This window comes from Pseudophryne corroboree, chromosome 9 (genome assembly GCF_028390025.1).
Source record: "Pseudophryne corroboree isolate aPseCor3 chromosome 9, aPseCor3.hap2, whole genome shotgun sequence".
Classification (NCBI taxonomy): Eukaryota; Metazoa; Chordata; class Amphibia; order Anura; family Myobatrachidae; genus Pseudophryne; species Pseudophryne corroboree.
Window position 1 is genome coordinate 477,734,681 of NC_086452.1, and position 17,347 is coordinate 477,752,027.

The 17,347-nt window shown below is 49.4% G+C and overlaps 1 protein-coding gene across 2 annotated transcripts in view; it reads right to left on the reverse strand.

Annotated features, from left to right (window-relative positions):
- Nucleotides 1-12,619: 12,619 nt before the first annotated feature.
- The window catches only part of FANCD2OS (FANCD2 opposite strand), a 37,580-nt gene continuing 32,852 nt past the window's right edge, over nt 12,620-17,347 (reverse strand). For both annotated transcript variants that reach the window (XM_063941428.1, XM_063941429.1), the window contains exon 2: nt 12,620-13,137. In XM_063941428.1, the coding sequence (XP_063797498.1) occupies nt 12,647-13,129 (483 nt within the window). In that variant the 5' untranslated portion in view covers nt 13,130-13,137 and the 3' untranslated portion in view covers nt 12,620-12,646. The remainder of the gene's footprint in view (nt 13,138-17,347) is intronic.

Below are 17,347 nucleotides of genomic sequence, written 5' to 3' on the forward strand. Positions count from 1 at the left end.
ATATATGATCCAGTGGTAGAAACCATGAGGGGACTAGGCCTTTGCTGCCACAGATAAGGGTTTGGTTCAGTACACACGTTGACCTGTTGCCTGGATAAAATGAATGGAAACCCTCTGAGTTTCCCATGGGATGTTCATGTCTGGGCAGTCAGTGGCTCTGTCAGAAACACAATGGTCCCCTGAGAGTGACGGGAAAACGAGTTTTATGGTAAGAACTTACCTTTGTTAAATCTCTTTCTGCAAGGTACACTGGGCTCCACAAGGATAGACATTGGGGTGTAGAGTAGGATCTTGATCCGAGGCACCAACAGGCTCAAAGCTTTGACTGTTCCCAGAATGCACAGCGCCGCCTCCTATAACCCCGCCTCCCTGCACAGGAGCTCAGTTTTTAGTTAACCAGCCCAGTGCAGTAGCAGGAAAAGAGACAACAACGGTTAGTAGCCACATATACCACACTCACGACAAGAGAAGTGTCAGCGGCTAATGCCATACCAACCCATAGAAGCTAAGTGCGTCAGGGTGGGCGCCTTGTGGAGCCCAATGTACCTCGCAGAACGAGTTTTAACAAAGGTAAGTTCTTACCATAAAACTCGTTTTCTGCTGCGGGGTACACTGGGCTCCACAAGGATAGACATAGGGGATGTCCTAAAGCAGTTCCTTATGGGAGGGGACGCACTGTAGTGGGCACAAGAACCCGGCGTCCAAAGGAAGCATCCTGGGAAGCTGCAGTATCGAAGGCATAGAACCTTATGAACGTGTTCACAGAGGACCACGTAGCCGCCTTGCACAATTGTTCAAGGGTCGCACCACGGCGGGCCGCCCAAGAAGGTCCAACAGACAGAGTAGAATGGGCCGTAATGTGAGCAGGAGCCGAGATACCAGCCCTCACATACGCATGTGCAATCACCATTCTAATCCAAATGGCCAAAGTTTTCTTATGAGCAGGCCAGCCCCGTTTGTGAAATCCAAACAGCACAAAGAGAGAATCAGATTTCCTAATATAAGCAGTTCTCTTCACATAGATACAGAGAGCCCGTACCACATCCAAAGACCGCTCTTTGGGAGACAGATCAGGAGAAACAAGTGCCAGAACCACAATCTCCTGGTTAAGGTGGAATGAAGAAGCCACCTTAGGCAAATAACCGGGACGAGTCCTAAGAACCGCCCGGTCACGGTGAAATATCAGATATGGGGAACTACAGGACAAGGCACCCAAATCCGACACTTCTAGCTGAAGCAATAGCCAGCAGAAACACCACCTTAAGAGAAAGCCACTTAAGATCAGCTGAACCAAGAGGTTCCAACAGAGACTCTTGTAACGCCTCCAAAACCACCAAGTCCCAAGGAGTCACCGGCGGGACACAGGGAGGTTGGATACGCAACACACCCTGAGTGAAGGTATGCACATCAGGTAAGGTCGCAATCTTTCTCTGAAACCACACCGACAAGGCAGATATTTGAACCTTGAGGGAGGCCAGACGCAGGCCTAAGTCCAGGCCCTGCTGAAGAAAAGCCAACAACTTGGCTGTACTATACTTGGAAGCGTCATAATCGTTAGATGCGCACCAAACAAAGTAAGAATGCCAGACCCTATAGTAAATCCGAGCAGAAGCCGGTTACCGGGCCCGCAACATAGTTTGAATGACCGCCTCAGAAAACCCTTTAGCCCTTAAGATGGAAGCTTCAAGAGCCACGCCGTCAAATACAGCCAGATTAGGTCCTGGTAGACACAAGGGCCCTGAACAAGGAGGTCTTGGCGTTGCGGAAGTAGAATTGGACACTCTGACAATAGTCCCTGCAGGTCTGAGAACCAGTGCCGTCTGGGCCACGCTGGAGCTATGAGAAGCAGAATTCCTTTCTCTTGCTTGAATTTCCGAATTACCCTGGGCAGGAGTGACACCGGAGGAAACACGTACGGCAGCCAAAACCTCCACGGCCCCGCCAGCGCATCCACGGATGCTGCTTGAGGATCCCTTGTCCTTGCTTCGAAGACCGGAACCTTGTGATTGTGTCGAGACGCCATCAGATCTACGTCTGGAAGGCCCCACTTTTCCACTAGGAGTTGAAACACTTCTGGATGGAGGCCCCACTCGCTGGCATGTACGTCCTGACGACTGAGAAAGTCCGCTTCCCAATTCAGGACTCCCGGAATGAAAATTGCCGATATGGCCGATAGATGGCGTTCCGCCCAATGTAGAATCTGTGAGACTTCCTTCATTGCCAAACGGCTTCGAGTGCCACCTTGATGATTTATGTAAGCCACTGTGGTGGCGTTGTCCGACTGTACTTGAACAGGACGGTTCTGAATTAAATGCTGGGCCAGGTTCAACGCATTGAAGACCGCCCGCAATTCCAGAATGTTGATCGAGAGGAGGGATTCCTCCTTGGTCCACCGACCCTGAAGGGAGTGTTGCTCCAGCACCGAGCCCCAACCTCTTAGACTGGCATCTGTCGTCAACAGGACCCAGTCGGATATCCAGAAGAGACGGTCCCTGCACAATTGTCGGTCCTGGAGCCACCAGAGCAGCGACAGACGGACCTCCGGAGTCAATGAGATCATGTGAGACCTGATCCGTTGAGGCAGGCTGTCCCACTTGGCTAGAATCAGCTTCTGGAGGGGGCGAGAATGGAATTGAGCATACTCCACCATGTCGAATGCTGACACCATGAGGCCCAGCACCTGCATCGCCGAATGTATCGACACTTGCGGACGAGAAAGGAAGCAACGAATCCTGTCCTGAAGCTTCAGGGCTTTCTCATGAGACAAGAACAACCTCTGGTTGTGAGTGTCCAATAGCGCTCCCAGGTGCACCATGCATTGGAAACCTTCACAAACCTGTTCAAAGCCTTGAGGTTGAGAATGAGCCGGGAGGACCCATTCGGTTTCGGGACTAGAAACAGCGGAGAATAGTGCCCCCGGCCCCTCTGAGCAAGAGGCACCTGTACTCGACTCCTGTATACAGGAGGGTCTGTACCACCGAATGTAGAGTGTTTGCTTTTGTCTGGTCCAACGGGACATCTGTCCGGCAAAATCGATGAGGGGGATGGTTTTTGAAGGCTATGGCGTAACCTCGAGTGACTACTTCCCGTACCCAGGCATCTGAAGTGGTCTTCAACTATTCCCGGGTATACTACGACTTATGTAAGGTATATTCCTGCGCACTCTAGCTGCTGCCTTTAGTGGGATCCTATCCTGGTGTGTCACCACACACACCTGGGAAGAATTACAATAACAAACAGTGGGATAGGAACCCGCTGGTGGCGCAAACTCTGTGCGGTTACCGTGATGAGTTGCCGCAGTGGTCAAATGTCCATAGGAGAACGTTGTCACCTCCTTATTACCCATTGACTCTGGGATCTTAAATTGAATCTCTGTATACCACTTGTGTTTTTTTACATATTACCTTATGGACTTGGGTCTATATGAGAACCATTTATAAGAAGTTTCTGGACTTTCCCAACGTTCTCCTATGGACATTTGACCACTGCGGCAACTCATCACGGTAACCGCACAGTGTTTGTGCCACCAGCGGGTTCCTATCCCACTGTTTGTTATTGTAATTATTCCCGGGTATACCCTAGAAGCCGGGCCCCCACCCTGGGATACCCCAGGGGGAGGCCCGCCCCGTCATGCGGCAGGCTTATCGGTCTTGGCTGCTGGCTGACGGGCCTCCCAGGCTCTTTTGGGCTTTGGCTTACCAGGTTTGGAAGTGCGGGCCTGCTTGTTGTACGCCTGACCTTTTGTTTTACCTGAAGGACGAAAGGGGCGAAAGGACGTACCTTTAGCCTTCGACACAGAAGGAGCTGTATTAGGCAGACAGGCCGTTTTGGCAGTAGCCAAGTCAGCCACAATCTTATTTAAGTCCTCCCCAAATAGAATATCTCCCTTGAAAGGGAGTACTTCCAGGGTTTTTCTAGAGTGCAGATCCACAGACCAGGATCTCAGCCACAAAATCCGGCGAGCCAGGACTGATGTAGTAGAGGCCTTGGCTGCTAGGATACCGGCATCAGAAACCGCCTCTTTAATAAGAGAAGCTGTGACAATATATGAAAAGCATTGTCTAGCATGGTCAGAAGAGATTTCAGCTTCTAACTCCAAGGCCCATGCTTCAATAGCCTCTGCCGCCCATGTAGCTGCAATAGTAGGCCTTTGTGCAGCACCCGTGAGGGTGTAAATCGCTTTCAGACAACCCTCCACACGTTTATCCGTAGGCTCTAATAGAGGCGTGACGGTAGTGACAGGTAGAGCTGAGGAAACCACCATCCTAGCTACATGTGAGTCTACAGGAGGAGGCGTTTCCCAATTCTTAGACCGCTCTGGCGCGAGGGGATAGCGAGCCAGCATCTTCTTTTGAGGCACAAACTTCTAACCCGGGTTTTCCCAGGGTTCCTGACGTATATCCACTAGGTGGTCAGAGTGAGGTAAAACTTGTTTAACCACCTTCTGATGCTTGAACCTATCTGGTTTCTTAGGAGGGACGGATGGCTCGGGATCATCCATAATCTGTAAAATCAATTTAATAGCCTCCAAAAGATCAGGAACATCCACATGTGAACTACCCTCCCCATCAGCAGTATCTGAGTCAGAATCTGTGGGGTCAGTATAAGTGCCATCTTCATCAGACGAGGTGTCAGTGACAGCAGTGGATTGTGAGGAGATAAGAGCTCGCTTAGAGGACGGCTTGGGCGAGCGAGGGTCAGACTTTTTAGTAGTCAGGGACTGGTTCAACTTCTTCAATTGAGCAGATAAATTGTCCGCCCACGGCGGGTTAGCTGCAGGGACCACATACGGTTGCACCGGCATAGGGGGTGTTAATTTATTAACTAGCGTATGCAGAAGCGTGGAAAAAGCAGCCCACGGAGGGTCATTATGGACCTCCGTTGCTACAGTCCCACTGGGGGGCAAGGAGCCCCCAGTACCAGAGCCCAAAGCTGCTATATTCTCCTCATAGGTATCTGCGGCTTCAGCAACACCGGCAGTGTGTTCAGCCCCAGAACCGTTACCCTCAGAAGCAGACATGATATAACTTGCAGTATCAGGTAACACAGCACAATATCCCTAAACCCAAACCCCTGCGCAGTGTAGTCAGCACCAGCAGAGATACAGGAGAGATATGGTGACTAAATCACAGACAAAAATACGAATTAGAGTATATCTTTGTGAAAATCCTATATCAATATAAAACCTGACGCACCAAGCCCCCTCAGGTTATAGAATATAGGGATAGCAAGTTGAGTGGGAGACACGAAATGGAAACCACTCAGCTATCAATGCACACACATAGTCACAGTCTGTACAATGCAGAGGTTATTACTAACAATAATACTGCACTGGACCAGCTGATATAGCTATGTAGTCAATAGATATAACACTGCACAGTAAGAACTGGATGTATATCACAGGGTAATTGTACTATAAACCCCTGACTAAATGCACTCTTTCTTAACTAGCACTAAAAAGGCAGGTAGAATACTTAAGTGTCATGTAAAGGCACAGCGCTGACAACCAGGCGGCTTTACACAGGAGGATTTGCCCAAGCAGTCCCAGGAACAGTGTAGCTGAGAGAAATGGCGCCCACACACTGACAGGGAGTGAGGGAGAGACAGATATGCAGCTCCAGGGCGGGAACATTTGCAGGAAATGGCGCCCTGGGGGAGGGGACCCAGGTCTAAGCCTTATCCCCCTGCTGGCAAAACCACCTGGTACTGTGGGCTACTATTAAAATAAGATTTTACTCACCGGTAAATCTATTTCTCGTAGTCCGTAGTGGATGCTGGGGACTCCGTAAGGACCATGGGGAATAGACGGGCTCCGCAGGAGACTGGGCACTCTAAGAAAGATTTAGTTCTACTGGTGTGCACTGGCTCCTCCCTCTATGCCCCTCCTCCAGACCTCAGTTAAGGAAACTGTGCCCGGAAGAGCTGACATTACAAGGAAAGGATTTTGGAATCCAGGGTAAGACTCATACCAGCCACACCAATCACACCGTATAACTTGTGATAAACTTACCCAGTCAACAGTATGAACAACAACAGAGCATCAAACAATGGATGCCAACATAACCCTTTATTAAGCAATAACTATATACACGTATAGCAGAAAGTCCGCACTTGGGACGGGCGCCCAGCATCCACTACGGACTTCGAGAAATAGATTTACCGGTGAGTAAAATCTTATTTTCTCTAACGTCCTAGTGGATGCTGGGGACTCCGTAAGGACCATGGGGATTATACCAAAGCTCCCAAACGGGCGGGAGAGTACGGATGACTCTGCAGCACCGAATGGGCAAACACAAGGTCCTCCTCAGCCAGGGTATCAAACTTGTAGAACTTAGCAAATGTGTTTGAACCCGACCAAGTAGCTGCTCGGCAAAGCTGTAATGCCGAGACCCCTCGGGCAGCCGCCCAAGAAGAGCCCACTTTCCTTGTGGAATGGGCTTTCACTGATTTTGGATGCGGCAATCCAGCCGCAGAATGAGCCTGCTGAATCGTGCTACAGATCCAGCGAGCAATGGTTTGCTTTGAAGCAGGAGCACCCAGCTTGTTGGATGCATACAGGATAAACAGCGAGTCAGTCTTCCTGACTCCAGCCGTCCTGGCTACATAGATCTTCAAAGCCCTGACTACATCAAGCAACTTGGAATCCTCCAAGTCACGAGTAGCTGCAGGCACCACAATAGGTTGGTTCAAATGAAAAGATGACACCACCTTCGGCAGAAATTGCGGACGAGTCCGTAATTCTGCCCTGTCCATATGGAAAACCAGATAGGGGCTTTTACATGACAAAGCCGCCAATTCTGACACACGCCTAGCCGAAGCTAAGGCCAATAGCATGACCACCTTCTATGTGAGATACTTTAGCTCCACGGTTTTAAGTGGCTCAAACCAGTGGGATTTCAGGAAACCCAACACCACGTTGAGATCCCAAGGTGCCACTGGTGGCACAAAAGGGGGCTGAATATGCAGCACTCCCTTAACAAACGTCTGAACTTCAGGAAGAGAAGCCAGTTCCTTTTGAAAGAAAATGATAGGGCCGAAATCTGGACCTTTATGGACCCCAACTTCAAGCCCATAGTCACTCCAGACTGTAGGAAGTGCAGGAACCGGCCCAGCTGGAATTCCTCCGTAGGGGCCTTCCTGGCCTCACACCAGGCAACATATTTTCGCCATATACGGTGATAGTGTTTTGCTGTCACGTCCTTCCTAGCCTTTATCAGCATAGGAATAACTTCATCCGGAATGCCTTTTTCCGCTAGGATCCTGCGTTCAACCGCCATGCCGTCAAACGCAGCCGCGGTAAGTCTTGGAACAGACAGGGCCCCTGTTGCAACAGGTCCTGTCTGAGAGGCAGAGGCCATGGGTCCTCTGTGAGCATTTCTTGCAGTTCCGGGTACCAAGTCCTTCTTGGCCAATCCGGAACAATTAGTATTGTTCTCACTACTCTTTTTTTTTTTTTTACGATTCTCAGCACCTTGGGTATGAGAGGAAGAGGAGGAAACACATAGACCGACTGGAACACCCACGTGTTACTAGTGCGTCCACAGCTATCACCTGAGGGTCTCTTGACCTGGCGCAATACCTTTGTAGCTTTTTGTTGAGACGGGATGCCATCATGTCCACCTGTGGCAGTTCCCATCGATTTGTAATCTGAGTGAAGACTTCGTGATGAAGTCCCCACTCTCCCGGGTGAAGGTCGTGCCTGCTGAGGAAGTCTGCTTCCCAGTTGTCCACTCCCGGAATGAACACTGCTGACAGTGCTTGCACGTAATTCTCCGCCCAACGAAGAATCCTGGTGGCTTCCGCCATCGCCACTCTGCTTCTTGTGTTGCCCTGGCGGTTTACATGAGCCACTGCGGTGATGTTGTCTGACTGAATCAGCACCGGTTGGTTGCGAAGCAGAGGCTCCGCTTGACTCAGGGCGTTGTATATGGCCCTTAGTTCCAGGATATTTATGTGCAGACAAGCCTCCTGACTTGACCACAACCCTTGGAAGTTTCTTCCCTGAGTGACTGCCCCCCATCCTCGGAGGCTCGCATCCGTGGTCACCAGGACCCAGTCCTGTATGCCGAACCTGCGGCACTCGAGAAGGTGAGCACTCTGCAGCCACCACAGAAGAGACACCCTGGCCTTCGGGGACGGGGTGATCAGCCGATGCATCTGAAGATTCGATCCGGACCACTTGTCCAACAGATCCCACTGAAAGATCCTCGCATGGAACCTGCCGAAGGGAATGGCTTCGTACGATGCCACCATCTTTCCCAGGACTCGCGTGCAGTGATGCACCGACACCTGTTTCAGTTTTAAGAGGCCTCTGACTAGAGTCACGAGCTCCTGAGCCTTCTCCGCCAGGAGAAACACCTTCTTCTGGTCTGTGTCCAGAATCATGCCCAGAAAGGGCAGACGCGTCGTAGGAATCCGCTGCGACTTTGGGATTTTCAGAATCCAGCCATGCTGCTGCAACACTTCCTGAGAGTGTGCTACGCTGATCAGCAACTGCTCTCTGGACCTCGCCTTTATGAGGAGATCGTCCAAGTATGGGATAACTGTGACTCCTTGCTTTCTCAGGATCACCATCATTTCCGCCATTACCTTGGTAAATATTCTCGGTGCCGTGGAGAGCCCAAACGGCAACGTCTGGAATTGGTAATGACAGTCCTGCACCACAAACCTGAGGTACTCCTGATGAGGTGGATAAATGGGGACATGCAAGTAAGCATCCTTGATGTCCAGAGACACCATAAAATCCCCCTCTTCCAGGCTTGCAATGACTGCTCTGAGCGATTCCATTTTGAACTTGAATCTTTTCAGATAAATGTTCAGGGACTTTAAATTCAATATGGTCTGACCGAACCGTCCGGTTTCGGTACCACAAACATTGTGGAATAGTATCCCCTTCCCTGTTGAAGGAGGGGAACCTTTACCACCACCTGCTGGAGATATAACTTGTGAATTGCCGCTAACACTACTTCCCGTTCCATGGGGGAAGCTGGCAGGGCCGATTTGAGGTAACGGTAAGGGGGCATCACTTCGAATTCCAGCTTGTATCCCTGAGACACAATCTGTATAGCCCAGGGATCCACCTGTGAGCAAACCCACTGGTGGCTGAAATTTCGGAGACGCGCCCCCACCGCTCCTGGCTCTACCTGTGGAGACCCAGCGTCATGCGGTGGATTTAGTGGAAGCCGGGGGGGACTTCTGTTCCTGGGAACTAGCTGTATTGTGCAGCTTCTTTCCTCTACCCCTGCCTCTGGCAAGAAAGGACGCACCTCTGACCTTCTTGCTTCTTTGTGATCGAAAGGACTGCATTTGGTAATACGGTGCTTTCTTAGGCTGTGAGGGAATATATGGCAAAAAATTTGACTTCCCAGCCGTAGCTGTGGAAACTAGGTCCGAGAGACCGTCCCCAAACAATTCCTCACCCTTGTAAGGTACAACCTCCATGTGCTTTTTGGAGTCTGCATCACCTGTCCATTGCCGAGTCCACAGGACCCTTCTGGCAGAAATGGACATTACATTTATTCTAGACCCCAGTAGGCAAATATCCCTCTGGGCATCCCTCATATATAGGACAGCGTCTTTTATATGCCCCAGGGTCAGTAAAACGGTATCCTTGTCTAAGGTAACCAGTTCCTCAGACAGATATCTTTCCACACTGCTACAGCACTACACATCCAGGCCGACGCAATTGCCGGCTTCAGTAGAGTACCTGAATGTGTATAAACAGACTTCAGGATACTTTCCTGCTTCCTATCGGCAGGATCCTTTAGGGCGGACGTATCCTGTGACGGCAGGGCCACCTTCTTAGATAAGCGTGTCAGAGCTTTATCTACCCTAGGGGAGGATTCCCAGCGCATCCTGTCCGTTGGCGGGAAAGGGTATGCCATAAGTAACCTTTTGGAAATCGGCACTTTCCTATCGGGGGAATCCCACGCTTTTTCACATAACTCATTTAACTCATGTGAAGGGGGAAAAGTCACCTCTTGCTTTTTCTCCCCATACATATAAACCCTCTTGTCAGGGACAGGGTTTACCTCCGATATGTGCAATACATCCTTCATTGCTATAATCATGTAGCGGATGGCTTTAGCCATTTTAGGCTGCAATTTCGCATCATCGTCATCGACACTGGAGTCAGAATCCGTGTCGATATCTGTGTCAACAATTTTGGATAGTGGGCGCTTCTGAGACCCTGACGGCCTCTGCGCTGTAGGATCAGGCATGGGCTGAGACCCCGACTGTCCCAAGTCATCAGCTTTATCCAACCTTTTATGCAAGGAGTTTACATTATCATTTAACACCTTCCACATATCCATACAATCAGGTGTCGGCGGAAACACGTCATTCATCTGCACCTGCTCTGCCTCCACATAGCCCTCCTCGTCAAACATGTCGACACACGCGTACCGACACACACACACACACACACACACACACACACACACACACACACACACACACACACACACAGGATGCTCTATATGAGGACAGGACCCTCACAAGGCCTTTTGGAGAGACAGAGAGAGAGAGTATGCCAGCACACACCCCAGCACTATATGACCCAGGAATCACACAGTAACTTAGTGTTTACTTAGTAGCTGCTGTATATATGATTAATGCGCTAAATTTATGTGCCCCCCCCTCTCTTTCTACCGTGAGTCTGCTGGGGAGCTTCCTCTCAGCGGAGCTGTGGAGAGAAAATGGCGCTGGTGAGTGCTGAGGAAGAAGGCCCCGCCCCCTCAGCGGCGGGCTTCTGTCCCGCAATTTTGTGTAAAATTAATGGCGGGGGCTCATGCATATTACAGTGCCCAGCTGTATATATGCTGCTTTTGCCAGGAGGTAATCAATTGCTGCCCAGGGCGCCCCCCCCTGCGCCCTGCACCCAACAGTGACCGGAGTGTGTGGGTTAGTGTGGGCGCAATGGCGCACAGCTGCAGTGCTGTGCGCTACCTCATATGAAGACGGGAGTCTTCTGCCGCCGATTTTGACGTCTTCTTGCTTCAACACGCCGGCTTCTGTCTTCTGGCTCTGCGAGGGGGACGGCGGCTCCGGGAACGGACGACCAAGGTTAGGTTCCTGTGTTCGATCCCTCTGGAGCTAATGGTGTCCAGTAGCCTAAGAAGCGCAACCTAGCCGCAGTTAGTAGGTTTGCTTCTCTCCCCTCAGTCCCACGTAGCAGAGAGTCTGTTGCCAGCAGAAGCTCTCTGAAAATAAAAAAACCTAACTAAAATACTTTCTTATTAGCAAGCTCAGGAGAGCTCACTAAAATGCACCCAGCTCTGTCCGGGCACAGATTCTAACTGAGGTCTGGAGGAGGGGCATAGAGGGAGGAGCCAGTGCATATCAGTAGTACTAAATCTTTCTTAGAGTGCCCAGTCTCCTGCGGAGCCCGTCTATTCCCCATGGTCCTTACGGAGTCCCCAGCATCCACTAGGACGTTAGAGAAAATGGTTTTAAAGAAAAACCTGACCTGCACCCATGCCCTGGTGATCTAGTGGGATCGCCTGTACTGCCACAGTGTCCAACGTGTGCGGCCCACCTCCCACTGACTGCGCCGGATCGCGATAAAGTACGGGTCCCGCAAGCGGGACCCACTCACCACCTTCCGAAGCGCGGCCACACGATCCCGGAGAGCCCCCGTCGTGTGTGCCTGACGTGAAAAAAACCGGAGCCTCCAGCTGCAGTTACCTGGCAACCAGGGCTCGGGAGTGTACAGCGCCGCTGGGGAGAGCCGGAGCTGCAGCAGAGAATGTCTCCTGACATTTACACACCGCTGTTGCCCTTGTAGTCTTCACTTTTTCTTCAAAAAAGTTCTTCTCAGGGCTGCCTGGAGCAGCCCCTCTGTTATGTGCCTGCTATCTGCGGCACCAACTACAAAACTGAGCTCCTGTGCAGGGAGGCGGGGTTATAGAAGAGGCGGCGCTGTGCATTCTGGGAACAGTCAAAGCTTTTCAGCCTGTTGGTGCCTCGGATCAAGATCCTACTCTACACCCCCTATGTCTATCCTTGTGGAGCCCAGTGTACCCTGCAGCAGAAATACTGCGTACATCAGATAATGCCAGAGGTGGTCTCGTGTGTAATGTCCAAGCAATGTCTCCCCGCTACACCGTATGTACTGCATGTCTCTCACACCTCACATTGAGAGATTTGAGTGATTTGCACGATGAAGGATATGAGCAATGAGCGATTTTTCAGGTAGTTTTTAGTAACGATTTTGAGCGTACACACTGAACGATTTGAGCATATTGCACATTGCATACATCGATATCGTCCAAATTGGCTTGCAATGATAAACGATGATAGACCAACGATGAATGACTGTGGGGACACGCATCATTCAGCGACGGCGCCTCCACACTAAACTATAGATCCGTCATTTCTGACAGATATCGTCCATGTCGTTTTTTAATATCTACCAGTGAGTGTGCAGGGCCCTTTACAGTACCGGATCGTTACCTTCTAGGTCATGTTATGGTATGTAATACACGTTTATGGTGGTTGCCATCATTGTACAGCGCTACGTCATGTGTTGGCACTTTACAGATAAGGAATAACAGAGACACAGTAAGTGCACAGTGTTCCCTACAGGACAGGGAAAGAACAGGACTGCGAGCTCTGCTTCTTACACTTTATAATCTGAGATCAGGACTCAGGGGTCCGCGGGATGTGCGTGCTGGAGGCCGAACGTGCATTTCTTGTAGGTGACATAGAGCAGGAGAATGGCGTGCAGCAGCTGCTTACACACACGGACCGCCACCCTCACATCCGGCTCCCTGAGGCCTGGCGGCTGCAGCTCCTGCTTACTGAGAACTCTGGAGAAAGCAGAGTTTTCCGATACGTGGAACGCGCCGCTCCATTTAGGGGGCTGGACGGTGATGGTGGTACAGAAGACCTGGTCTACGCCCCGGAGTAATACTGGCGTAGGTGCCGTTATCTCCCGTGCAGATTTTCTGGTGCGGTAGTGTGGCAGGTCGGCGATGGATCCGCTCTCTGTGTAGATCTGGCCGGGAAGTACAGAGAGCACCTGCATGTATGAAGAGCCACTGCTGAGCGTTCTCGGTGCGGCCCGTCTTATCCATTGCAAGCTTTCATCCAGCGGAGTCCATGGTGACCAGAGCTGGTACGTTGCCATCAGAACAGCTACACAAAGTACAATATTCAACCAACACTGTATCATAATCATTCACTGTGCTGATACACGCACATGGTGTGTCACTATACTGCATGTGTACCTGTACTAGTGATGTCACTGTGCTGATACACCTACATGGTGTGTCATTATACTGCATGTGTACCTGTACTAGTGATGTCACTGTGCTGATACACGCACATGGCGTGTCATTATACTGCATGTGTACCTGTACTAGTGATGTCACTGTGCTGATACACCTTCATGGTGTCACTATACTGCATGTGTACCTGTACTAGTGATGTCACTGTGCTGATGCATCTACATGGCGTGTCACTATACTGCATGTGTACCTGTACTAGTGATGTCACTGTGCTGTTACACCTTCATGGTGTGTCATTATACTGCATGTGTACCTGTACTAGTGATGTCACTGTGCTGATACACCTACATGGTGTGTCACTATACTGCATGTGTACCTGTACTAGTGATGTCACTGTGCTGATACACCTACATGGCGTGTCACTATACTGCATGTGTACCTGTACTAGTGATGTCACTGTGCTGATACACCTACATGGTGTGTCATTATACTGCACGTGTACCTGTACTAGTGATGTCACTGTGCTGATACACCTACATGGCGTGTCATTATACTGCATGTGTACCTGTACTAGTGATGTCACTGTGCTGATACACCTACATGGTGTCACTATACTGCATGTGTACCTGTACTAGTGATGTCACTGTGCTGATACACCTACATGGTGTGTCACTATACCACATGTGTACCTGTACTAGTGATGTCACTGTGCTGATACACCTACATGGTGTGTCACTATACTGCATGTGTACCTGTACTAGTGATGTCACTGTGCTGATACACCTACATGGCGTGTCATTATACTGCATGTGTACCTGTACTAGTGATGTCACTGTGCTGATACACCTACATGGTGTGTCACTATACTGCATGTGTACCTGTACTAGTGATGTCACTGTGCTGATACACCTACATGGCGTGTCATTATACTGCACGTGTACCTGTACTAGTGAGGTCACTGTGCTGATACACCTACATGGTGTGTCATTATACCGCACGTGTACCTGTACTAGTGATGTCACTGTGCTGATACACCTACATGGTGTGTCATTATACCGCATGTGTACCTGTACTAGTGATGTCACAGTGCTGATACACCTACATGGTGTGTCACTATACCGCATGTGTACCTGTACTAGTGATGTCACTGTGCTGATACACCTACATGGCGTGTCATTATACCGCATGTGTACCTGTACTAGTGATGTCACTGTGCTGATACACCTACATGGTGTGTCACTATACCGCATGTGTACCTGTACTAGTGATGTCACTGTGCTGATACACCTACATGGTGTGTCATTATACTGCATGTGTACCTGTACTAGTGATGTCAATGTGCTGATACACCTACATGGCGTGTCATTATACCGCATGTGTACCTGTACTAGTGATGTCACTGTGCTGATACACCTACATGGTGTGTCATTATACCGCATGTGTACCTGTACTAGTGATGTCACTGTGCTGATACACCTACATGGTGTGTCACTATACCGCATGTGTACCTGTACTAGTGATGTCACAGTGCTGATACACCTACATGGTGTGTCACTATACCGCATGTGTACCTGTACTAGTGATGTCACTGTGCTGATACACCTACATGGCGTGTCATTATACCGCATGTGTACCTGTACTAGTGATGTCACTGTGCTAATACACCTACATGGTGTGTCATTATACTGCATGTGTACCTGTACTAGTGATGTCAATGTGCTGATACACCTACATGGCGTGTCACTATACTGCACGTGTACCTGTACTAGTGATGTCACTGTGCTGATACACCTACATGGTGTGTCATTATACTGCATGTGTACCTGTACTAGTGATGTCACTGTGCTGATACACGCACATGGCGTGTCATTATACTGCATGTGTACCTGTACTAGTGATGTCACTGTGCTGATACACCTTCATGGTGTCACTATACTGCATGTGTACCTGTACTAGTGATGTCACTGTGCTGATGCATCTACATGGCGTGTCACTATACTGCATGTGTACCTGTACTAGTGATGTCACTGTGCTGTTACACCTTCATGGTGTGTCATACTGCATGTGTACCTGTACTAGTGATGTCACTGTGCTGATACACCTACATGGCGTGTCACTATACTGCATGTGTACCTGTACTAGTGATGTCACTGTGCTGATACACCTACATGGCGTGTCACTATACTGCATGTGTACCTGTACTAGTGATGTCACTGTGCTGATACACCTACATGGTGTGTCATTATACTGCACGTGTACCTGTACTAGTGATGTCACTGTGCTGATACACCTACATGGCGTGTCATTATACTGCATGTGTACCTGTACTAGTGATGTCACTGTGCTGATACACCTACATGGTGTCACTATACTGCATGTGTACCTGTACTAGTGATGTCACTGTGCTGATACACCTACATGGTGTGTCACTATACCACATGTGTACCTGTACTAGTGATGTCACTGTGCTGATACACCTACATGGTGTGTCACTATACTGCATGTGTACCTGTACTAGTGATGTCACTGTGCTGATACACCTACATGGCGTGTCATTATACTGCATGTGTACCTGTACTAGTGATGTCACTGTGCTGATACACCTACATGGTGTGTCACTATACTGCATGTGTACCTGTACTAGTGATGTCACTGTGCTGATACACCTACATGGCGTGTCATTATACTGCACGTGTACCTGTACTAGTGAGGTCACTGTGCTGATACACCTACATGGTGTGTCATTATACCGCACGTGTACCTGTACTAGTGATGTCACTGTGCTGATACACCTACATGGTGTGTCATTATACCGCATGTGTACCTGTACTAGTGATGTCACAGTGCTGATACACCTACATGGTGTGTCACTATACCGCATGTGTACCTGTACTAGTGATGTCACTGTGCTGATACACCTACATGGCGTGTCATTATACCGCATGTGTACCTGTACTAGTGATGTCACTGTGCTGATACACCTACATGGTGTGTCACTATACCGCATGTGTACCTGTACTAGTGATGTCACTGTGCTGATACACCTACATGGTGTGTCATTATACTGCATGTGTACCTGTACTAGTGATGTCAATGTGCTGATACACCTACATGGCGTGTCATTATACCGCATGTGTACCTGTACTAGTGATGTCACTGTGCTGATACACCTACATGGTGTGTCACTATACTGCATGTGTACCTGTACTAGTGATGTCACTGTGCTGATACATGTACATGGTGTGTCACTATACTGCATGTGTACCTGTACTAGTGATGTCACTGTGCTGATACACCTACATGGTGTCACTATACTGCATGTGTACCTGTACTAGTGATGTCACTGTGCTGATACACCTACATGGTGTGTCACTATACTGCACGTGTACCTGTACTAGTGATGTCACTGTGCTGATACACCTACATGGTGTGTCACTATACCGCATGTGTACCTGTACTAGTGATGTCACTGTGCTGATACACCTACATGGTGTGTCACTATACCGCACGTGTACCTGTACTAGTGATGTCACTGTGCTGATACACCTACATGGTGTGTCACTATACTGCATGTGTACCTGTACTAGTGATGTCACTGTGCTGATACACCTACATGGTGTGTCACTATACTGCACGTGTACCTGTACTAGTGATGTCACTGTGCTGATACACCTACATGGTGTGTCACTATACTGCATGTGTACCTGTACTAGTGATGTCACTGTGCTGTTACACCTTCATGGTGTGTCATTATACTGCATGTGTACCTGTACTAGTGATGTCACTGTGCTGATACACCTACATGGCGTGTCACTATACTGCATGTGTACCTGTACTAGTGATGTCACTGTGCTGATACACCTACATGGTGTGTCACTATACCGCACGTGTACCTGTACTAGTGATGTCACTGTGCTGATACACCTACATGGCGTGTCACTATACTGCATGTGTACCTGTACTAGTGATGTCACTGTGCTGATACACCTACATGGCGTGTCACTATACTGCATGTGTACCTGTACTAGTGATGTCACTGTGCTGATACACCTACATGGTGTGTCATTATACTGCACGTGTACCTGTACTAGTGATGTCACTGTGCTGATACACCTACA